We start from the raw sequence: 24,843 nt of genomic DNA on the forward strand, positions 1-24,843 counted from the left end.
CACTCAGTTCCCAGCTAACACTGTCTTGTCCAAATATTTTTTTTCTTTCAAGCTGTGTACCTCTAGTTAAAACTCCATCCCCTGGATTACTATGTAATATGATGACATTATGTTTTGTGTATTAGTGGATTTTGAACCAGGTATTTCAATTACTACCTGTGTCTGTTCTTGTTAGTTTACACACATTGGGCTCATCCTTATCCTCTCTCAAATACAGGAAGTGAAGAAAAATGTGTAAACACCTGGGATGGTGAGTGTTTAAGGAATGAATCATCTGACAAAGGATATTTTAATATGAGACCGATTCAAATATTGACAAATTAAAACACTGTCTGTTTGAGAATGAATCTCTAGAGGAACTCAAAGGACTTGTGTTCATGAGCTTGTGTATATGTGGATGCAGATAATTGTGTGTTGTGTAATTAGGGGCTCTATTGTGTAATTAAAGATTGAACCCTGTCATTGCTTTCTATTGATTCTGATGGTATATGTGAGTATAAGACACAATTCAATTGGAATATAATCAGAAAATGTGATGTATTTATAGAAATTCCCTGGACGTACAGTATGTGTATTTATAGAGGCTCATGAGCTTCAAGGTCCTCGGTGTCCACATCCCTGGGTAGTCTCACACTTGCACAGTAGCGAAAAAGGCATGGAGGTGCCTATTCTCCCTCAGGAGGCTACAACAAATGGTATGGCCCCTTTGATCCTTAGGAACTTTTACAGCTGCTCCATCAAGAGCATCCTGGTTGGTTGTATCACCGTCTGGTATGGCAACTACACTGCCCTCGACCGGAAGGCCCTACAGAGGTTGGTGCGGATGGCCCAGCACCTCACTGGGGGTGAGCTCCCAGCCTTCCAGGACGTACATGACAGGCGGTGTCTGAGAAAGGCCCGAAAAATTGCAAAAGATTCCAGCCATCCGAGAAATGGACTGTTCTCAATGCTCCCATCCAGCAGATGATACAGGTGAATAAAGGCCCAGACCAACAGACTCCTAAACAGCTGTTATCCACTGGCCATAAGACTATTTCCACTAGTATATAACCACTAGAATTTATACAGTATATTACTGCTACCAATCACTTTTCCGTCCTGTTTACATGTATATCTGCCTAACATGCCCACACTGACACTCTTGCACACAATCACACTAACACCCACATACTTACAGTACACACACCCACCCACCACTTATGCTGCTGCCATACTGTTTACTTTTATTATTGTAATTTATACAGCTACCAGTCACTTTCTCCTAATCCCCCCCATATGTACATATCTACCTCAAACTACTCCAGTATCCCTGCACATTTGGTTTTAGCTTCCGCTCTTATTTCTAATTTCTTATTTCTTCATTATATATTATTTTTATTAGTTATACTTTTTTTATATTGAATACTGCGCTGTTTGGTTGAGCTTGCAAGTTATGCATTTAATTGTTCTTGTGCATGTGACAATAAAACTTGAATATTGTTTTAATTTTGTTTGTTTTGAGTTATATTTTGTTTAATTGTATCTTGCCTTGTATAGACAGCATAGGCTACTTTTCATTAATATTTTCTTATTGATGTTCCTACCATCACATCAGAGTTGTTAGGTTAATGTGTTGTCAGGAATGAGCAACAACTTTGAGCAAATGAAGACTATTTGTGATGGGATGTAATAAAGCCTTTGTTCATCTTCAGAACAGTTTTGAAGGAAACTAACAAGATTATGGAGATCAACAACTACCTGCTGGGAACCATGTCTGGTAGTGCTGCTGACTGCCAGTACTGGGAGAGACTGCTGGCTAAGGAGTGCAGGTCTGTTAGAGCTTGTCTCTGTGGGATTGAGTCCCGTTATACAGTTACATGGTGTTAATAAAATAATATATCAGGTTTATGGGCAAGGGGAGGGCCAGGGAGGGTGGAACTCAAAGCAAATACGTGGGAGATAAAGTAAGCACAGCACAACCATATAAACCAGTAACTTTGTAGTTAACATCTACTTAACGTTTTGGCCATAATGCTTATCTAGACTAGCCCTCTCCTGTATTGAACTTCATGGTCTGCTTCCAAGCCAAATTAATGCCTTCATGTCTCTGGGGTGTTTAAATGTATCTGGAAATAAACCAGTGTTTCAGCACTCTGACCGCCTTGTCTCATACAGTGACTGACCATCTCTTTGTGTCTCAGGCTGTACAAACTGAGGAACAAGCAGAGGATCTCAGTGTCTGCAGCCTCTAAGCTGCTGTGTAACATGATGCTGGGATACAGAGGCATGGGCCTCTCCATGGGCAGCATGATCGTTGGCTGGGACAACAAGGTACAGGGTGGGTGGAGTGGTGTGTATGTGTGTGTGTGTGTGTGTGTGTGTGTGTGTGTGTGTGTGTGTGTGTGTGTGTGTGTGTGTGTGTGTGTGTGTGTGTGTGTGTGTGTGTGTGTGTGTGTGTGTGTGTGTGTGTGTGTTTGTGTGTGCATATGTTTATTTGAAACCCTTGTTTTATAGATTACATTTTCATCCTGATGCTACCCAAGATGTTTGAGTACCATTGGAGTGTCTCCAGTTCACATGTCTGTTGATGAGTATTGATTTATTTGTGTCTTGCTGTCCAGGGCCCTGGTTTGTACTACGTGGACGATAACGCCACACGTCTCTCTGGTCGTATGTTCTCTACTGGTTGTGGTAGCAGCTATGCGTACGGAGTGGTGGACAGCGGCTACCGTGAGGACATGATGGTTGAGGAGGTGTACGAGTTGGGCCGCCGTGGCATCACCCACGCCACGCACAGAGACGCCTACTCTGGAGGAGTGGTCAACCGTGAGTGACCTTGTTCTGAACCTATACTCATTATATAACGATTCATTTGACTTGACTAAGTCAGTTCATGTGAGACCATGTGAATTATAGATATGTGCAGGATTGAGTTTGATGTATGTTGAGATATTGTTTGTTTGTTGTGTAAATTCCAGGTGTGAATTCCATTCAAGAGGTTATAACTAAATATACAATTATAATCTAATCTCATAAGGATTTATCCATATTAAAAATTATTCATATGCTGAATTCATAGAAAAATAAAATGTAAACAATACCTTTAAAATGTGTTTATGTGTAACTGTGTCTGTGTTTGTCCAGTGTACCACATCCAGGAGGACGGCTGGATAAAGGTGTGTAAGGAGGACGTATCAGAACTGATCCACCGCTACAGGAAGGGCATGTTCTGATCATAGATCAGTTTCCACATCCACACAGAAACCCTGTGTTCTCTCTCAACTGACCCCAGCACTGCTCCAAATAAAGACCGTTTTCAAACCGCATTCTCTGGCGTCTATTGTTTAACCTGAAGGTGTTACATGCCTAACAGTGTTTTTATACAGTATGATAATCTACCAGTTATTTACCAGTGCCAGTCATTGGAAAAGGTTTGTAGGATTGTTTAATACAATACAAAATTGTTGTAATATAAGGAAGTTTTACAGTGACGTGGTTTAAAATGGCACTTAAGGAATACATTTGCCATAAAACCTGAAGAAGCCTATTTCTACCATATTATGTTCATTTTCTCAAGTTGATATATGAGTCACTGTGGATATGAATAGTCTGTGCAGTAGTTACATGGGGAGTATACTGTAGGGTCCAGTATTTTATTATAAAAAGATCATTCAACCCTTATAGCAACTACATTGCATAAAATAGTATTCAGTATCAACAGTAGTCTCTCTTTTCTGCCTGGATGTTTTTTGATCAATAAATATCATTGATTCATAGGCCAGAGTTCACTCACCTGGTTTTCCAGGTCTGAATCAGTCCCTGATTAGAAGAGAATGATAACTAGCAGTGCTGTGGACCTCCAGACAAGCATGATTTATTCTAGTCTCTATCATATGATCATGTTCAGGACAAAAGAGACAGTGCAGAGATTATCACCCTTTTTTAAGAAGCATTTTATTCAAAGATTTACAGTTCATCATTTAGCAGAGACTCTTACATCCAGTGACTTAAAGGACCAATTAGGGTTAAGTGCCTTGCTCAAGGACACATCTTCAGATTTTTCACCTATTCAGCTGTGGGATTTGTACCAGCAACTTACCTTTTGTTTGCTGACCCAACACTCTTAAGTGCTAGGCTACCTGCCACACCATCAATTTCCATACAGGTCACCAAAATATATATTCCTTCTTAAGACCATATACAAATTATATTGTGTCAATTCAAATCCTTTGCTGTTTAGAACAAAATATCTTACTGAAAACATTATTAAAAGGTCCAGTATGACACTTTCATTCAAATTGTGGACTTTATTGACAAGTGTAAGAACAGTATTACAGAATACATGAATTTGGTCTCTAATTTGTCTTGTTTGGCTGCTTGATTATGTGGATCAGATTAAATGGATCACATTTACAATCCTGTTTTCGGGACTTGCATTAGATTTGGTAGATCATTGCTTTATGTGTAGAGCTTCTATAATGGACAAAGTACAAACACTAAAAAGTACAAGCAATAAAATAGTTGTTCAACTTGGCCAACTTATTCTACAGAACCTACTAGCCCAAAAAGAAAGAAAAATAGAAAAATACCACCACTTCTGGTACAAGATACATATGTACAAATGGAACATGTGGATAGGCCTTCAAGGCTTATAGTCATACAATTAAAACAAGTTAACTTCTTCTTAATAGGGGGCGCCATTTCCACTTTGGGAAAAAAATAGTGCCCAAATTAAACGGCCTCGTACTCTGTTCTAGATCATATGATATGCATATTATTATTACTATTGGATAGAAAACACTCTGAAGTTTCTAAAACTGTTTGAATTATATCTGTGAGTAAAACAGAACTCATTTGGCAGGCAAAGTTCCAAACAGGAAGTGAAAATTCTGAAATGGGTCTCTGTGACAGGCGTCGCCTATTCAATTGCCTTGTATTTATGGATATGTATGCACTTCATACGCCTTCCACTAGATGTCAACAGGCAGTAGAATGTTGAATGAGGTGTCTGGCCTGATGTGGGACCGAATGAGAGCTTTTGGAGTGACAGGTCAGCCATATTGGCAGTATTTTGCTGCGCACCTGGGAGCACCATATAATTTTCTGCAATGTGTTAGGTAGACACGAAGAAATGCTCCGTCTGGGATGTTATTGGATACATATGAGAAAAACATCATAAAGATGGATTTTCAACTGAGTATGACCAGTTTATTCAACTTTTATTATGACTTTTGGAATTTTTCGTTCCATGTGCCAAACGTTCATGGACACGTGAGCACCATTATGCTAGCCAAAGTTGCTAATTCGACAGAAGAAATGGACATTCTAAAACAAAACAACGATTTATTGTGGAACTAGGACTCCTGGCACTGCATTCTGATGAAAGTTCATCAAAGGTAAGAGAATATTTATGATGTTATTTCGTATTTTTGTTGAATATGTGGACTCCAACATGGCGGAGAATGGCTGAGCGCTGTCTCAGATTATTGTATGCTGTGCTTTTTACTAAAGTTATTTTTTTAAATCTAACACAGCGGTTGCATTAAGAACCAGTGTATCTTTAATTATTTGTCCAACATGTATTTTTCAGCAAAGTTTATGATGAGTTTTTCTGTTAGATTACGTGACTCTCCAAAATTTCTCTGGACATTTTGGTGCTATTTGTGACGATGGCTGCGTTGTAAAACCCAGATTTGTAGCTATAAATATGCACATTTTCGAACAAAACATAAATGTATTGTATAACATGATGTCATAAGACTGTCATCTGATGAAGTTGTTCAAAGGTTAGTGATTAATTTTATCTCTATTTGTGGGTTTTGTGAAAGCTATCTTTGCGGTGAAAAAATGGCGTTGTGTTTTGGGCTATTGTGGTGAGCTAACATAAATATATGTTGTGTTTTTGCTGTAAAACACTTAAAACATCGGAAATATTGGCTGGATTCACAAGATGTTTATCTTTCATTTGCTGTACAACATGTATTTTTCCTAAGTTTTATGATGAGTATTTATGTATTTCACGTTGCTCTCTAATTATTCTGGCTGTTTTGGTGCCATTTGTGACTATGGCTGCAATGTAAAACTACGATTTATACCTATAAATATGCACATTTTTGAACAAAACATAAATGTATTGTATAACATGATGTCATATGACTGTCATCTGATGAAGTTGTTCAAAGGTTAGTGATTAATTTTATCTCTATTTGTGGGTTTTGTGAAAGCTATCTTTGCGGTGAAAAAATGGCGTTGTGTGTTTGGCTATTGTGGTGAGCTAACATAAATATATATTGTGTTTTCGCTGTAAAACATTTTAAAAATCGGAAATGTTGGCTGGATTCACAAGATGTTAATCTTTCATTTGCTGTATTGGACTTGTGATTTCATGAAATTATATTATATGATATCCCTGTGGCGCTAGGCTAGGTTATGCTAGTCAGCAGTTCTGATGAGGATGATCCCGGATCCGGGAGGGGGGGTCCGTAGAGTTTTAACAATGTGTGCAAAATTCTAACGTCACACAATTACTGTATCTTATACCACCAAAACATACACGTTGCTACACTACACATTCAAACAAAATAATTATGTTTTTCCAGTTTACAGCAATATCTTTTAAATGCGATGGTTTTGGTAGCTTCAGTTAGGGGAAAATCGAGCTTTTACGTTTTATTTGTAGAATAATATAAGTAAAAATCTTAATTTATCATCGCACAACAATCTAATCCTTTCCAGAAACACACTTTGATGGTGTTTTGATTGATTCTAATATGTGACTCACCGCCTCCATTCGGTCTTATGCAGCAACATTTGAAATTGTGTTTTTTTACATCGGATAAAAGTAGAGACTCAGAGCTAGAAAATTGTTTTTTCATAAACTGCAGTTGAGGAACAATCGGAAAGTAATTCTGCTTTGAAAGTTGATAAACCTGTAGCCCCACTTTTGAGAAAATGGTGCTTGAATATTTTGGTGCACCTACTGGAGAACTCTTCTTTATCTACACCCATTCAGCATTGTTCACACCCTCTTAAGCCTTAGCCCCACCCATCTCTTTAAGGATTCACATGTGAGGTCCTGTGCTAAACAGTGAGTAGTGTAGTAAAGATCAAGACTAAATGTGGTAAAAGTAGTAGCCTACAATAAGGAAAAACTCCAGGTAAAAATACACTGTATCTAGTTATTGGGCTATATCCTAATATGACTTTGGTGCAGGTCATGTTGTTCTTCACATTACCGTCTCTGGTAAACTATATCAAATAAAATCTAAGTTTATTTGTCACATGCACAGGATACAGAAGGTGTAAACAGTACAGTGAAATGGTTACTTGCATATTTGCATAGTGGAGATTTAAGCATGTAAATCTTGCTGAGGCAAAAAAAAAAAAAGGTGAGATGCATGGCTGCAAAGCCACCACACAACAAAACAATAAACAATACATTAATTGCACTATAACGGTGACAAACGGTGCCCACAAACTGTTAGGGCCTACATTAAGCTGTCCCAACAGCAGAGCTTTCTTTCCAGCACCATGGAGTGAATCCTTACCACCGCTACACCTGGCTATCAGTGGAGCCTTGTCTGGCAGTGAAACAGTTCATTCAGGCTAATTTACTGCCTTTTTTAAAAACATAACTGATATGGCTGACATGCTTAAACAAATGTGGTTTCTGCTGACAATAAAGATGTACAAACTATGGAATAGGGGAACGTCGAGCGGATAAGAGGCAATCTGTAATTTCGATTAAGACATTAACAAGCGAGCTAGGACGGACGTAGTCAATATAACTAATTGTTCAGCACTTTTGAAATGGTCAGCGACAGAATTCAGAACATGTGCAGTTCTTACAGTGTTCTCCCTGTACACCAAGTCAGAACCATAGGATAAATAAAGGGGTCATATAAGCAGACAATGAAAGCTCTTACAATGTTTTATGATTACATTTATCAAAAACAGGTTATAGGCTACATGTGCACCACCAAGTCAGAACAGTGGCCTAAGTTATCAGGGGGGAAGGGACCAAATTATTAGGGTGAGGCATACTTTCCAGGTCTACGCCCAAACAGTTCGAGCTTCTAATTTAAAAAATGTATCTCTCCAGAAATAAGTCTCTCACTGTTGTTGCCTGTTATAGACCCCCTTCAGCTCCCAGCTGTGCACTGGACACCATATGTGAATTGATTGCCCCCCATCTATCTTCAGAGTTTGTTCTGTTAGGCGACCTAAACTGGGATATGCTTAATAACACCCCGGCAGTCCTACAATCTAAGCTAGATGCCCTCAATCTCACACAAATGATCAAGGAACCCACCTGGAACAACCCTAAATCCGTAAACATGGGCACCCTCATAGATATTATCCTGACCAACTTGCCCTTCAATCAGGATCTCAGCGATCACTGCCTCATTGCCTGCATCCACTATTGGTCCACGGTCAAACAACCACCCCTCAGCACTGTCAAAGGCTACCTAAAACACTTCTGCGAGCAGCCCTTTCTTTTTTTTTTTTTCTTTTTTTTTTTATATTAATATTTTTCCCCCTTTTCTCCCCAATTTTGTGGTATCCAATTGCTGGTAGTTACTGTCTTGTCTCATCGCTCCAACTCCCGCACGGACTCGGGAGAGGCGAAGGTCGAGAGCCATGCATCCTCTAAAACACAACCCAACCAAGCCGCACTGCTTCTTAACACAGCGCGCATCCAACCTGGAAGCCAGCCGCACCAATGTGTCGGAGGAAACACCGTACACCTAGCGACCTAGTCAGCGTGCACTGCGCCCGGCCTGCCACAGGAGTCGCTAGTGCGCGATGAGACAAGGATATCCCTGCCGGCCAAACCCTCCCTAACCCGAATGACGCTAGGCCAATTGTGCGCCGCCCCAGCCGGTCGCGGCCGGCTGCGACAGAGTCTGGGCTCGAACCCAGAGTCTCTGGTGGCACAACGAGCAGGCCTTTCTAATGCCTGGTCGTTCTTCAAAAGTAATTTCCTCACCATCTTAAATAAGCATGCCCCTTTCAAAAAATATAGAACTAAGAACAGATATAGCCCATGGTTCAATCCAGACCTGACTGCCCTCAACCAGCACAAAAACATCCTGTGGCGGACTGCACTAGCATCAAATAGTCCCCGCGATATGCAACTTTTCAGGGAAGTCAGGAACTAATACACGCAGTCAGGAAAGCAAAGGCTACCTTTTTCAAACAGAAATTTGCATCCTGTAGCCCTAACTCCAAAAGGTTTTGGGACACTGTAAAGTCCATGGAGAATAAGAGCACTTCCTCCCAGCTGCCCACTGCACTGAGGCAAGGAAACACTGTCACCACCGATAAATCCACGATGATCGAGAATTTTAATAAGAATTTCTCTACGGCTGGCCATGCTTTCCTCCTGGCTACGCCAACCCCGGCCAACAGCTCCGCAACCCCCGCAGCTACTTGCCCAAGCCTCCCCAGCTTCTCCTTCGCCCAAATCCAGATAGCTGATGTTCTGAAAGAGCTGCAAAACCTGGACCCATACAAATCAGCCGGACTAGACAATCTGGACCCTCTCTTTCTAAAATTATTCGCTGTCATTGTTGCAACCCCTATTACCACTCTGTTCAACCTCTCTTTCGTATCGTCCAAGATCCCTAAAGATTGGAAAGCTGCCGCGGTCATCCCCCTCTTCAAAGGGGGTGACACTCTAGACCCAAACTGTTATAGACCTCTATCCATCCTGCCCTGCCTTTCTAAAGTCTTTCGAAAGCCAAGTTAATAAACAGATCACTGACCATTCCGAATCCCACCTCAGCCACGCTTAAGGTACTAAACGATATCATAACTGCCATCGATAAAAGACAGTACTGTGCAGAGCCTTTGACTCTGTCAATCACCATATTCTTATCGGCAGACTCAACAGCCTTGATTTCTCAATTGACTGCCTCGCCTGGTTCACCAACTACTTCTCAGACAGAGTTCAGCGTCTCAAATCAGAGGGCCTGTTGTCCGGACCTCTGGCAGTCTCTATAGGGGTACCACAGGGTTCAATTCTCGGGCCGACTCTTTTCTCTGATGTCGCTCTTGCTGCGGGTGATTCCCTGATCCACCTCTACGCAGACGACACCATTCTGTATACATCTGGACTTTCTTTGGACACTGTGTTAACTAAACTCCAAATGAGCTTCAATGCCATACAACACTCCTTCTGTGGCCTCCAACTGCTCTTAAACGCTAGTAAAACCAAATGCATGTTTTTCAACCGTTCGCTGCCCACACCCGCCCGCCCGACTAGCATCACTACTCTGAACAGTTCTGACTAAGAATATGTGGACAACTACAAATACCTAGGTGTCTGGCTAAACAGTAAACTCTCCTTCCTGACTCATATTAAACATCTCCAATCCAAAATCAAATCTAGAATCGGCTTCCTATTTCGCAAAAAGCCTCCTTCATTCACGCCGCCAAAACTCATAAAACTGACTATCCTACCGATCCTTGACTTCGGCGATTTACAAAATAGCTTCCAACAATCTACTCAGCAAACTGGATGCAGTCTATCACAGTGCCATCCGTTTTGTCACCAAAGCCCCTTATACCACCCACCACTTCGACCTGTATGCTCTAGTCGGCTGGCGCTCGCTACATATTCGTCGCCAGACCCACTGGCTCCAGGTCATCTATACGTCTATGCTAGGTAAAGCTCCGCTTTAGCTCACTGGTCACAATAACAACGTAGCACGCGCTCCGGCAGGTATATCTCACTGGTCATCCCCAAAGCCAACACCTCCTTTGGCCGCCTTTCCTTCCAGTTCTCTGCTGCCAATGACTGGAACGAATTGCAAAAATCACTGAAGCTGTAAACTTATATTTCCCACACTAACTTTAAACATCAGCTATCTGAGCAGCTAACCGATCGCTGCAGCTGTACAGTACATAGCCCATCTGTAAATAGCCCACCCAATCTACCCACCTCATCCCCATATTGTTTTTATTTAATTTTCTGCTCTTTTGCACACCAGTATTTTTACTTGCACATCACCATCTGCTCATCTATCACTCCAGTGTTAATTTGCTAAATTGTAATTACTTCGCTACTATGACCTAGTTATTGCCTTACCTCCTCACGCCATTTGCACACACTGTATTTAGACTTTTTTTTCTATTGTGTTATTGACTGTACGCTTGTTTATTCCATGTGTAACTCTGTGTTGTTTGTGTCACACTGCTTTGCTTTATCTTGGCCAGGTCGCAGTTGTAAATGAGAACTTGTTCTCAACTAGCTTACCTGGTTAAATAAAGATGAATAAAATAAAAAATACAAAAATAAATACGGGCTACTAACTGCTTACCACACAACATACCTTCTTAGCTACAGTATACATATCTCCCTGGCAAGTTACATAATTTATGCAGCAGCATACAATACATTTTTGGACTCACCTCGTTGTGCTGTGCTCACTTGAACAGGAAGGTGGCACGGCGGTCCTTCTTGAGGGCAAATGTTGTCATCAACCAAGCAATTTTTTTTCTGAGTTCCCAGTTGTCTTGAACTCACTGAAGTCTAAAATTTCCCAGTTCCGAGTTTTCAGTTGTTTTGAACACGGCAGAGGCCATGCTAGATTGACAGCATGGCCAATGTATTCAACCTTTTCTGGCCCATGGTGTGTTGAGAGTGAATGTTTATCCTTTTAAGCTTGGATAAGAGACCCTTAAACCCAGACGTGGACCACACCCTCTCCACTGAATAGCAGGCTAGTGATTGCTTTGCAAAGCTTTTAGTTATCCACTGATTCCTTCCAAACCACTCTTTGTTGAATTTGCGACTTCTAACTTGTTGTGTAATGTTTATGTCCAATGAGCACCGATACGTTTTATCTATAACTTTTGTTCATATGACAAGGATTTGCCATTAGATTGTCGACTTGATTCATGATGACTACTTGTCCCCATGAGTGACAGAACACTGAACCAATCATGATGCAACTAGAGAACATTACCAACCCCTATGCTCCGTATTTTCCACTGGCTGCCCCACCACCACAGAAAGCACTGAGCTATTTTGGAGCTGCCTTACTCAAGAAAGCAAAAAAGAAACCATGTTTGTATGCGGCTTTATTAACTCAATGATTTTTTATTTTACATTGTTTGCAAACCGATGTTACATGTATGATTGCCAAAATAACATGCAAAACAAGTTAAATATATTAAAAAATATATATATATACAGTAATCCCTCGTTTATCGCGGGGGTTACGTTCCGAAAATGACCCGCGATAAGTGAAATCCGCGAAATAGAAAACTTTTTTTTTTTTACAATTAGCAACTATTACATGTATACAAATACAGTGACTCACGTGTAGGCCGTTTCGTCGACATTATGGGTTTAGGAGATGTTCGAAATTACAAGATAATTTGGCCAATTTAATGTAAATTTGCCAAGCTGTTTTATGTACGTACACATAACTGCACGAGACGACAAAATGATAGCACAATTCGTAGCATGTTTTGATACAAGAAGCGGGAGTGAGTTTTTAGCGAATCAGAATGCAGAGCACAATGCACCAAAAAAAAAAAAAAAATGCATTATGAAAATCCGCGAAATAGCGAATCCGCGATAAGTGAACCGCGAAGTGGCGAGGGATCACTGTATACAGTGGGGAGAACCAAGTATTTGATACACTGCCGATTTTGCAGGTTTTCCTACTTACAAAGCATGTAGAGGTCTGTCATTTTTTATCATAGGTACACTTCCAACTGTGAGAGACAATGTGATTTTCTGGATTTTTGTTTTAGATTCCGTCTCTCACAGTTGAAGTGTACCTATGATAAAAATGACAGACCTCTACATGCTTTGTAAGTAGGAAAACCTGCAAAATCGGCAGTGTATCAAATACTTGTTCTCCCCACTGTATATACAGTACCAGTCAAAAGTTGACACACCTACACATTCATGGGTTTTTCTTTATTTTTATTATTTTCTACATTGTAGAATAATAGTGAAGACATCAAAACTATGAAATTACACATATGGAATCATGTGGTAAACAAAAAAAGTGTCAGCAAATCAAAATATGTTATATTTAAGATTATTTTAAGTAGCCACCCTTTGCCTTGATGACAGCTTTGCACACTCTTGGCATTCTCTCAACCAGCTTCATGAGGAATGCTTTTCCAACAATCTTGAAGAAGTTGCCACATATACTGAGCACCTGTTGGCTGCTTTTCCTTCCCTCTGCGGTCCAACTCATCCCAAACCATCTCAATTGATTTGAGGACGGGTGATTGTGGAGGCCAAGTCATCTGATGCGGCACACCATCACTCTCCTTCTTGGTCAAATAGCCCTTACACAGCCTGGAGGTGTGTTGGGTCATTGTCCTGTTGAGAAACAAACTATGTTACATTCTTGGGAAGTTTAACGTTTGTTGTTTCCATTCCTTCCTAAAACACATGAGTTGGTGGAATATTACAATAGAACATGTTTGACAGTATTCAGAACAAATCAAACATTCGTCTACCATCACTAACTACAGCACTATTACTTATAAACCAGTACTATGACTACTACTTCTAAACTACTAACTATATCACAGCTGATAATATCTAAGATGACAGTGTATCCTACATATGACCATAGAAAGAGGTCTTTCTCTCCTCCCACCTTTCTCGTTCTTCTACTTCTTCTTCCAAATGACGACCCCAACAACAACAACAATGACCAGGAGGGCTACAGCAACTCCAATGACGGGGGCGGAGCCAACGGTGTTTGGGACATTTGTATCTGTAATCAGAACAGAGCATTCAGACTACAGTTCTAGATGATACATTTTCCAAGCAGCATCCTTCAATGTCAATATAAGATCAAGAGGTCAATGAGAACATGCAGTCAGAAAGGTAGCTTTACTGAGCAGATGAGTGAACTTAAATTAGGAATATTGGGCACATTCAGCAAGAGGGTTGGGTATAGTATATATTTGAATCTATCTCCCTCTTACCCCTGTTGGTCTTTCCCCAGCTGGTCTGGATCTCAGACTCAGTCAGAACCTTGATGAAGTCCTCCTTGATACCAGTGACCTGAACCACACACTGATACTTGTTGTTCTTCCACTCTTCCGGCGTCACTGTGAGGTGGGTGCTTTTCTGGAAGGTTCCATCATCGTTGGGGAGAGTCTCTCCATTCTCCACATCTTCATGGTGTTCTTGTCCATCTTTTATCCAGACTACCTTGACTCCACTGGGGTAGAAACCTGTAGCGTGGCAGGTCACTGGAGAGGAGGGGGTCTTCTGGAGCAGAAACACTGACGGAGGGACTGGAGAGAGAGAAGGGGGGAAGGGAAGAGTGTTTTTGTGTAGTTTTGAGAGGGGGAATAGACAGACACACATAGAAAGAGATGGGAGAGAAAAATACAGAAAGGGTAGCAGTAGAGAGAAAGACAGAGAGGGTAGCAGTAGAAAGAAAAAGACAGAGAGGATAGCAGTAGAGAGAATGACAGAGAGGGTAGCAGTAGAGAGAAAGACAGAGAGGGTAGCAGTTGAGAAAAAGACAGAGAGGGTAACAGTAGAGAGAAAGACAGAGAGGGTAGCAGTAGAGAGAAAGACAGAGAGGGTAGCAGTAGAAAGAAAAAGACAGAGAGGGTAATAGTAGAGAGAAAGACAGAGAGGGTAGTAGTAGAGAGAAAGACAGAGTAGGTAGCAGCAGAGAAAAAGACAGAGAGGGTAACAGTAGAAAGAAAAGACAGAGGGTAGCAGCAGAAAAAAAAGGACAGAGAGGGTAGCAGTAGAAATATAAAAGACAGAGAGGGTAGCAGTAGAGAGAAAGACAGAGAGCGTAACAGTAGAGAGAAAGACAGAGAGGGTAGCAGTACAAAGAAAAAGACAGAGAGGGTAACAGTAGAGAGAAAGACAGGGAGGGTAGCAGTAGAGAAAGAGACAGAGAGGGTAGCAGTAGAGAAAAGACAGTGAGGGTATCAGTAGAGAGAAAGACAGAGAGGGTAGCAGTATAGAGAAACAGAGAGGATAGCAGTAGAGACAAAGACAGAGAGGGTAGCAGTAGAGAAAAGACAGAGAGGGTAGCAGTAGAGAAAAGACAGTTAAATGATAAATGTTTTTAAAGATATTGTCATTCAAAACAATAATTCCATGTGACTTAAAAACAATTGATTGTGAAATGTTAACCCAACAATTAAACATGACATAATTCCTGTGTCAGTGAAGCTATGTCATGTCATGTGTCTATGTACCTGTTCTCTTCAGAGTGCTCTTCCCATAGTCCAGATACTTCTTCAACCAATCAATGCAGGTCTGGGTGAGGTAGTTTTTCCAGTGCTTTGTATTCGCACTGAGATTTTCCCACTTGTGTTTAGTAATGACTGCCTGTGGGGTTGGGGCGGTCCATGTTTCTGTCTTAAGGTCCAATGCCACAAAATCCTCTCCATCATATCCAAACTGATTAAACCCCTCCGTGGCTCCAGACTCATCATCCCACTCACAGCCGTACATCTTCTGAAAAACATGCACACCTGAGAGAGAGGTAGAGAGAGAGGGAGAGAGGATAATCAACACTATGCATCGATTCAGTCTGCCAGTGGAATATCTAACATCATGTATTAGTTGTTCAACCAGACTGGAATAAAACAGAGAGATCAGCTCAGACCTCTACAGTGTGATGATGATGATGTCACACCTTCACCACAGAGACAGAGAGGTGATGAGACTCAGAGAGTGTGGATCTATTCTACACCAGCTGATGTTGGCTTGGTTCTATCTACTGTGTTGAAGATACACATTGTGTTCAGTACAGTAGTGTTATTCTGACAAATGGATGTTGTGTAGTTTTCAGTGAGGTGTGTAAATGAATGCAAGGTTTGTGAGGAAAAAAAAACTTACTATTGATAGGTTTGGGTTTCTGAACTTCATTAGTCATAATAGACCTGAGGGGTGCCATAGCCGAGGGGCTACACCAGAGGTTAATGGTTATCTGTAGGAGGAAGGTATATAGTGTGTGCAATTAAGCTTGGAGTGCAAGCAAAGCGATCACATATGGCAGGCATTGATAATGGGAGAGAGCCATGGGTTAGTGATTGTTACGGATACAGGTATCCTGTGTATTTATTTTCTCTCCTTCTCCCCTCACAGGTGGCAGTCATCATTCCCCAATCAGTCACCAATCAGTCATCAATGAGAAGACACACCTCCTCCTGTTTCCATTACCCAATCACAACCCCTTTCCCTTGGTTTAAAAACCCATTCAGTTGTTTTCTCTGGAGCTCAATCTCTCTGTCATGCATCTCTCTGTAGATCTCTTGTTTTTGTATCTACATGTCACTTTGTCCGTTACCCTGTGAGTATTGTTTTTGTTATGGTGTTTGACTGATTGATGGTGGGTACAGAGGGTACCAAGACAAGTCGCCCATGGGCATACACTACCCGTAGGAATACTTTGTCTAAGAACACTAGTTAGAACTGGGTGGGCCACCCACTGTATTTTTGGTTAGTTAGCTGCTGTTGAAGTAGGCTAGTCTAGCTTAGGGGTGTTTTTGGATATTTGTTTCTTTCCTTGGGTCCAGCTCAGCCCCTTTTCCTGCCCCCCTTTACTGTATGTTTACAAATAAACCATGAGTGTTTGACGGTTATTCAGTTGTCTGTGGTTTTTCGTTTCTCACTTAACATTTTCACTTAACTTTGCATGTGTTATGTTACGGGTCTCGTTACCATCCCCCCCTAGACTGTCGGGCCAAAGGAATTCGTAACATAAGTGGGGGCTCGTCCGGGATATGTCATAACTGACACCCATGCCGCTCGTGCAAATTGTAGTGTAATAGTTCAGTGTTGAGCGTCATAGCTGATGTAGCATTAGTGTTTGCTATTTGTTGGTTTTTGTGTAGTAGTTCAAGATGGCTACTTTTGATTTGAAATCCTTTTTGGATAACCCTTCGTGGGAGGTTTTTGACAAATGTCGTATAGTTGATTTACAGACCTTGGCTGACCATTATTCTGCAGAGTGTAGTTAAAGCGGAGTTAAGTGATAAAAAGATTGTGGGGGCTGCTGTTTTGTTAGACTTCAGTGTGGCTTTTGACATTATCAATCAGTCTGCTGCTGGAAAAATGTATGTGTTATGGCTTCACACCCCCTGCTATATTGTGGATAAAGAGTTACCTGTCTAACAGAACACAGAGGGTGTTCTTAAACGGAAGCCTCTTCAACAAAACAGCTAGTGTTAAACGTTTTGTTGGAAGAGCAGGTGCTTGTATTACCGCTGCCTGAGTCTACTACCCCTGTAGGGGATGTTGCTGCTCCTCTAAGCCCGTCGGTGTCAGAATGAGGGTGAGGCTAGAACTCCAGCCACATTGCCCCGTTTTGATCCACTCTCCCCACAGTCAACCGGTGATGCCAGGAGGGATGTCCGTTCAATACAGTTCCAACTGGAGGCGGAAGAGAGCCCAAATTAGGCGAGACTCTCCAGTTTGAGATGTGTAAAATTGAGGCAGAGTGAGTTCAAAATGCACCAGATGGAACTGGAGGCAGAGACAGCGAGGCTAGCCTTCGTTTCTGCTGTGACTGTTAGTGAGGCGTCCTCACCAGCTGTAGCTTCCAACACTTGACATTAGTAGGCAGATTGTCTTGGTACCTTTGTTCAGTCAGAGGTTGACTCCTGTTTTTGAACGTATAGCCGTAGCATTGAAACGGCTGAAGAGGTATGGTGCCTATTACTTCAGTATAAATAAACTGGTAAAGCCCAGGAGGTTTTGTGCTATTGTTCTTCGCGCCTATGAGCTTGTGCCTGAGGCATACCGAGAGATTTAGGTCTCCTAAGAAGTCTTCTAGTAAGACTAATGTGGAATTTGCTAGACAAGGGAAATCTGTTTGATAAATGGCAAGCTGCTAGGAAGGTAACTGATTTCAACTCTCTCCGGGAGTTAATCTTGTTGGCAGAGTTTAAACATTGCTTACCCAAACGCATTGTAGTTTACCTAAACGAATAGAAAGTATCCTCCCTGTCAGAAGCGTCTGTGTTGGCAGACGAGTTTGTGCTGACGCACGAGCGTGTTTTCGGCTCATACTGAGAGTAGAGCCACTGAATTGCCTACTTTTAGCCCTAGTCAGCCAGTAGTATATCCAGCACGCCAGAAATGAGCCTCCCTGTTTCTATTGCCATAAGGTGAGACATATGATTAATGATTGCTTCCTGCTAAAACACAAACAAGGGATGCCTCTTTGTGCCAAGCTGCCAACAGGTGTTGGTTTATTTGTATGGTTGTGAGGTCTGAAACGAAAAAGGTGCCTCAGGGTAAATGTAGTTTGAAAGTCTCAGTCCCCGATCGCAGTTATGAACCGTTAATTTGAGGGGTTTGTGTCCCTAACGAATGTCGAAGCGTCCGGTTAAAATCCTTAGAGATACTGGTGTGGCGCAGTCGTTTTATATTGTCTGTTGCCCTTATCCGACGATACATACTGTGGTTCCAGTGTTAGTTCAGGGTATTGAAATGGGTTTTGTGCCATTGCACTTTGTGAAAGTACACTGAGTTAATCAGTGGAATATTCAGTGAGGGTACGTCCTGTTGCCAGTAAAAGGTGTGACCTTTATAATGGGTAACGATATTGCCTTAGGAAAGGTAGTACCAGTATTGGATAAAGTGACCACTCTCTCCAATGAGCTGGCACAGTTATCCACATGTGTTCCCCGCTTGTGCTGTCACTCGTGCTCAGGCACGACAAGTGGGTGACGTGATAGATTTGTCTGACACTGTTCTGTTCAAAGAGGTTGATCAAGAGGATGGGTTGTGTGCTTCCTCTGAGGAGCTGATCACCTCTGACAAACAGCCCAGAGAAGAATCGAAGTATGTTGAACTTATTGCTGATGCAATCCAGTTACCAGTCACTCGTGAGCAGCTGAATGTTTTTCTAGTGTTGTCTCATTGGAAGAGGTAAAGAAGAAAACGTGGCTTACTTCATTGATGGTAATCTCCTCATGCGTAAATGGACATCCCATGATGACGCGGGCGGAGACTGGAATGCTGTTTACCAAATAATGATTCCTACAGCCTTTCGACAAAATGTGTTATCCCTTGCTCATGATCACCAGTGGTCCGGTCATTTAGGAATCACCAAGACTTATGATCGGATCCTTCATTTCTTTTGGCCAGGTTTAACCTGTTTGGGCTGCAGGGTCAGTATTGAGTAACTTGGAAAAATGTGCCCATTTCAAACGGCCTCGTACTCAATTCTTGCTCGTACAATATGCATATTATTATTACTATTGGATAGAAAACACTCGTTTCTAAAACCGTTTGAATTTTTTCTCTGAGTGAAACAGAACTCCTTCTGCAGCCCACTTCCTGACAGGAAGTGAGATTTCTGAAATCGAGGTCTCTGTTCAAAGGCTTGCCTATAAATGGGCATGATACGTATTGGTATACATACACGTCATACACCTTCCCCTAGATGTCAAGAGGAAGTGAGAGAAGAAATTAGTGGATTATCTTGGTCTGAAGTGGAATAAATCCTCTTGGAATGAGTAGTCTGCCATTTCCTGTTTTTTTCAAAAGCGCGAAGTTGGACCTGGAATCGCCTTCTGGAAAGCCGTCATTATAGGCGAATACTATCTCCGGCTTTGATTTTATTTGATACATGTTACAATATCATCGTAAAGTGTGTTTTTTTCAATAGTTTTATTAGATTATTGAAATTTATTCGGGACGTTAGGCGTGTTGCGTTGTCTGCTTTTGTTCAGGATGGAGAGCTTAGCACCACTTGGCCAGTGTGCTTGCTAATTCAAGAGGGAAAGAGGTCGTTCTAAACCCAAACAAAGACGGTTCTGGACAAAGGACCCCTTGTACAACATTCTGATGGAAGATCAGCAAAAGTAGGACCCATTTTGGGATGATATTTCATATATCTGTTGAACTGTGCTATCGCTACCGATTACCTGGAATCAATGCTGTTGTGTGTTAGCTATTGTAGTAAGCTAATATAACGCTATATTGTGTTTTCGCTGTAAAACACTTAAAAAATCGGAAATATTGGCTGTATTCACAAGATCTTTGTCTTTCATTTGCTATAAACCATATATTTTTCAGAAATGTTTTTGATGAGTATTTAGATATTTGACGTTGGTGTCTGTAATTACTCTGGTTGCTTCGGTGCTATATCTGACGGTAGCTGTGATGGTAGCATCAATGTAAAACTGATTTATACCTCAAATATGCACATTTTTCAAACAAAACATAGATTTATTGTGTAACATGTTATAGGACTGTCATCTGATGAAGTTGTTTCTTGGTTAGTTTGGTTGGATCTTGGTTAGTTAGGTTGGCTTTGTGCATGCTACCTGTGCTGTGAAAAATGTCTGTCCTTTTTTGTATTTGGTGGTGAGCTAACATAAATATATGTGGTGTTTTCGCTGTAAAACATTTTAAAAATTGGACATGTTGGCTGGATTCACAAGATGTTTATCTTTCAAATGCTGTATTGGACTTGTTAATGTATGAAAGTTAAATATTTCAAAAAAATATATTTTGAATTTTGCGCCCTGCACTTGAAGTGGCTGTTGTCATATTGTGCCCGGTGTCGGGCTTGCAGCCTGAAGAAGTTAAAACAAGATGTGGCTCAGTTCTGTCGGACATGCCACATGTCAGATAACAGGAAAACCAAATCAGGTTATTCCTCCCGCTCCTCTTTGGCCAATACCTGTCATAGGTGAACCATTCAAACATGTGGTGGTTGATTGTTGGACCGTTACCGAAGACAAAATCGGGTAACCAGTTTCTGTTAACGGTTATGTGTATGGCAACAAGATACAGAGGCCATTCCTCTGCGACGGATTACTGCTCCGGTAGTGAGTAAAGCCTTATTAAATTCTTCACGACATTCGGATTACCTAAGGTGGTACAAAGTGATCAAGGTACCAATTTCCTATCAAAGCTCTTCAAGCAGGTGTTAAAATCCTTGTCGACTACGCACCGGGTGGCAAGTGCATATCACCCAGAGTCTCAGGGTGCGCTTTAACGATGGCATCAGACACTGAAGTCTATGCTATGTAAATATTGTTTGGAATCTGCTAAAGATTGGGATGAGGGAGTTCTTCTAGTTTTGTTTGCTGCTTGTGAAACTGTGCAGGAGTCCCTAGGTTTCAGCCCGGCTGAACTAGTGTTTGGTCACAGTGAGAGGACCAATGAAAGTTCTTAAAGAACAGTTTTTGTCCAAAAGAGTTGTGTACAGGAGATGAGAATGTGTTGGACTAAGTTAGTCGCTTTCGTGAGCGCCTACACCAAGCTTGTGCTCTCGCAAAGGAAGCTCTGTGTTCCTCACAGAGGAGTATGAAAAGACACTATGGTAAACAGGCTGTTCCTTGTCCACTACAGCCAGGTAACCAAGTTCTGGTGTTATTGCCTGTTCAAGGATATTTGCTGTCAGCTCGTTTCTCTGGTCCTTATTTAATTGAAAAGAAATTAAGTGAAACTGATGTGCTTCAAACTCCTGATAGACAACGCCAATCTCGTGTGTGCCACATTAACATGTTGAAAGCATACCACACCCAACCCATCACCCAGGTAGATAGTTCAAAAACAGAGGAAGGTACTGCGGTCTCCTCTGCTTCTACTACTATGATAGTGGACTGTCATATTAATGATGGTGATGGATTAGAGTTGCGCAATACTCAGCAGCAGTGCGTTAGATTGCACAACTCAGAAATGCTGCCAGCTCTCCAGTCAGGTCTGGTTCATTTAACGGATGGACAGGCCGGCGATATTGTGAGGCTGCTACAGTTTTCCATGTCTCTTTAATGACGTTCCTACTCACACAAATGTGTTGGAACATGACATTAATATTGGAAATGCTGTCCCTATCAAGCAACACCCATATCGTGTCAATGCTTCTAAGCGGAAGATAATGAGGGATGAAGTGAGATATTTGTTGGAGAATGACCTGGCTATGCCAAGTTCAAGCCCTTGGAGTTCTCCTTGCATTCTGGTTCCTAAACCTGATGGTATGTCCAGGTTATGTACGGATCATCGAAAGATAAATTCTGTCACAATGCCAGATTCGTTCCCGTTACCCAGACTGGACGACTGTATCGACACTATTGGTGCTGCTACTTATGTAACTAAGTTGGGCCTCTTAAAAGGCTACTGGCAGGTTCCGTTAACCTCACGTGCTTCTGAGATTTCTGCCTTTGTAACCCCTGACAACTTCCTACAGTACTCAGTCATGGCTTTTGGGATGTGGAATGCACCAGCCACTTTCCAATGACTGGTTAACGCCGTATTAGCTGGAGTTCCCAATTGTAGTGCCTACCTTGATGATCTAGTAATTTATTCGTCTGAGTGGTCAGATCATGTTGACTCTCTGGGTAGTATGTGAACGTTTGGCAGCTGCTTCTCTAACCCTGAACTTGGCAAAGTGCGAGTTTGGGAAGGCTACTGTTACCTATCTCTGCAAAGAGGTCGGCCATGGACAGGTGCGCCCTGTTGATGCCAAGGTCTTGGCTATAACTGCATTCCCCGCACCTACCACCAGATGAGAACTATGCCGCTTTTTAGGGATGGTTGGCTACTACCGTAGTTTCTGTAAAAATTTCTCTGCGGTAGTTGCTCCATTAACCGATTTGCTCAGTCCGGCTAGAGCGTTTGAGTGGTCCCATGATTGTCGGGTAGCTTTTGAATCTGTTAAAGCACTCTTATGTAATACCCCTGTACTTGCTGCTCTGGATTTTGAACAACCTTTTAAACTTGAGGTAGATGCTAGTGCCAGAGGTGCTGGTGCTGTTCTACTGCAGCAGGACAAGAGTGGAGTGGATCATCCCGTTTTTGTTATTTCTCATAAGTTTAACCTGACCTCAACCCCAATCACTGTTACAAATCCCTTTGGCCCGACAGTCTAGGGGGGATGATAACGAGACCTGTAACAACTCATGCAAAGTATAGTGAAACCGTAACAGTGAGAAACGAAAAACCACAGACAACTAAATTACCGTCAAACACTCATGGTTTATTTGTAAACATACGGTAAGGGGGGTTGTGATTGGGTAATGGAAACAGGTGGTGTGTCTTCCCATTGATGACTGATTGCCACCTGTGAGGGGAGAAGGAGAGAAAATAAATACACAGGATGCACTCACAGGATACCTGTATCCGTAACACTCCCACCCTTAAAAGAGCAATCCTAGGGGGGATTGCGACCACAGTATTTACAAAACATACCAAAATCATCATATTTACACACGAGACAAAGCATCTGCTAATACATTTTTCAGAACCCTTTTTGTGGCTGATTTCCAAATTATAATTTTGCACAATAAGCGCCCAACGCATAATGCGCTGGTTCTGGTTGTACATCCGGTGGAGAAACACTAAGGGGTTATGCTCAGTATATACCATCCCTGGTAGGGCACTGGAATGAATATATACTTCAAAGTATTGCAGAGCTAACAAAGCAAGAGCTTCTTGTTCAATAGTTGCATAGTTTGCCTGACATTGGTTAAAACTTCTTCAGGCTGCAAGCCCGACATCGGGATCAATATGACAACAGCCTGTCCAAGTGCAGAGCGCGAAATTCAAAATCTATTTTTGTAAAATATTTAACTTTCACACATTAACAAGTCCAATACAGCATTTGAAAGATAAACATCTTGTCAATCCAGCCAACATGTCCGATTTTTTAAATGTTTTACAGAGAAAACACCACATATATTTATGTTAGGTCACCACCAAATAAAAAAAGACAAAGACATTTTTCACAGCACAAGTAGGCTGCATTTAGCATGCACAAGCCAACCTAACTAACCTAGAACCAACCTAAATAACCTAGAAAAAACTACCTCAGATGACAGTCCTATAACATGTTACACAATAAATCTATGTTTTGTTCAAAAAAAATGCATATTTTAGCTATACATCAGTTTTACATTACTGCTACCATCATAGTTACAGTAAGAAATCGCACGGGAGTAGCCAGAGAAAATACAGACACCAACGTCAACTACCTTATTACACTTCAGAAAACATTTCAGAGAAATATATGGTGGATAGCTAATGAAAGAGAAAGATCTTGTGAATACAGACAATATTTCAGATTCTTTAAATGTTTTACAGCGAAAACACCACATATATTCATGTTAGCTCACCACCAAATACAAAAAGAGAGACAGATATTTTTCACAGCACCGGTAGCATGCAGCTAGCATGCAGCTAGCATGCAAAGCCAACCTAACTAACCTAGAACTAACCTAAATAACCTAGAAAAAACTCCCTCAGATGACAGTCCTATAACATGTTACACAATAAATCTATGTTTTGTTAAAAAAAAATGCATATTTTAGCTATAAATCAGTTTTACATTACTGCTACCATCATAGCTACAGTAAGAAATCGCACGGCAGTAGCCAGAGAAAACAGACACCAACGTCTACTTCTAATTTCACATCAGAAAAGATTTCAGAAAAATATATGGTGGATAGCTAATGAAAGAGAAAGATCTTGTGAATACAGACAATATTTCCGATTTCTGAAGTGTTTTACAGCGAAAACACAATATATCGTTATTAGCTTACTACAATAGCTAACACACAGCAGCATTGATTCTAGTCAAACGCTAGCGATAGCACAGTTCGACAGATATATGAAAAAGCATCCCAAATTGGGTCCTTATCTTTGTTGATTTTCCATCAGAATGTTCTCCAAAGGGTCCTTTGTTCAGAACCGTGTTCATTTGGACCTAGAACGAACGATGTCCCTGTTGAATTAGCATGACACACTGGCCATGCCATGCTAACCTCTCCGTCTTGACAAAATTCTTGCGTCGCATCACGTCTAAAGTCCAGAATAAATTTCAATAATATAATTAAAGTATATTGAAAAAACATACTTTAGGATGATTTTGTGACATGTATCAA

General features: G+C 41.3%; 3 protein-coding genes across 3 annotated transcripts in view; 1 reads left to right on the forward strand and 2 right to left on the reverse strand.

The window, feature by feature from the left end:
- LOC139558983 (BOLA class I histocompatibility antigen, alpha chain BL3-7-like) overlaps positions 1-24,843 on the reverse strand; it is a 220,857-nt gene that overhangs the window by 85,707 nt on the left and 110,307 nt on the right. The gene's annotated exons all lie outside the window — the stretch shown is intronic.
- Positions 1,708-3,305, forward strand: LOC139558993 (proteasome subunit beta type-8-like). The gene is made up of 4 exons (XM_071374567.1): positions 1,708-1,808; positions 2,181-2,310; positions 2,601-2,805; positions 3,124-3,305. Exons 1-4 carry the CDS (start codon positions 1,720-1,722, stop codon positions 3,210-3,212), a joined length of 513 nt encoding a protein of 170 aa, XP_071230668.1. The 5' UTR covers positions 1,708-1,719; the 3' UTR covers positions 3,213-3,305.
- LOC139558986 (class I histocompatibility antigen, F10 alpha chain-like) overlaps positions 12,049-24,843 on the reverse strand; it is a 28,741-nt gene continuing 15,946 nt past the window's right edge. Inside the window, exons 3-6 of the mRNA XM_071374561.1 lie at positions 15,193-15,471; positions 13,948-14,262; positions 13,614-13,733; positions 12,049-13,330 (exon numbers count right to left, since the gene is read on the reverse strand). Coding sequence (XP_071230662.1) covers positions 13,627-13,733; positions 13,948-14,262; positions 15,193-15,471 — 701 coding nt within the window. The 3' untranslated portion in view covers positions 12,049-13,330; positions 13,614-13,626. The remainder of the gene's footprint in view (positions 13,331-13,613; positions 13,734-13,947; positions 14,263-15,192; positions 15,472-24,843) is intronic.

This window comes from Salvelinus alpinus, chromosome 29 (assembly GCF_045679555.1).
Source record: "Salvelinus alpinus chromosome 29, SLU_Salpinus.1, whole genome shotgun sequence".
Taxonomy (NCBI): domain Eukaryota; kingdom Metazoa; phylum Chordata; class Actinopteri; order Salmoniformes; family Salmonidae; genus Salvelinus; species Salvelinus alpinus.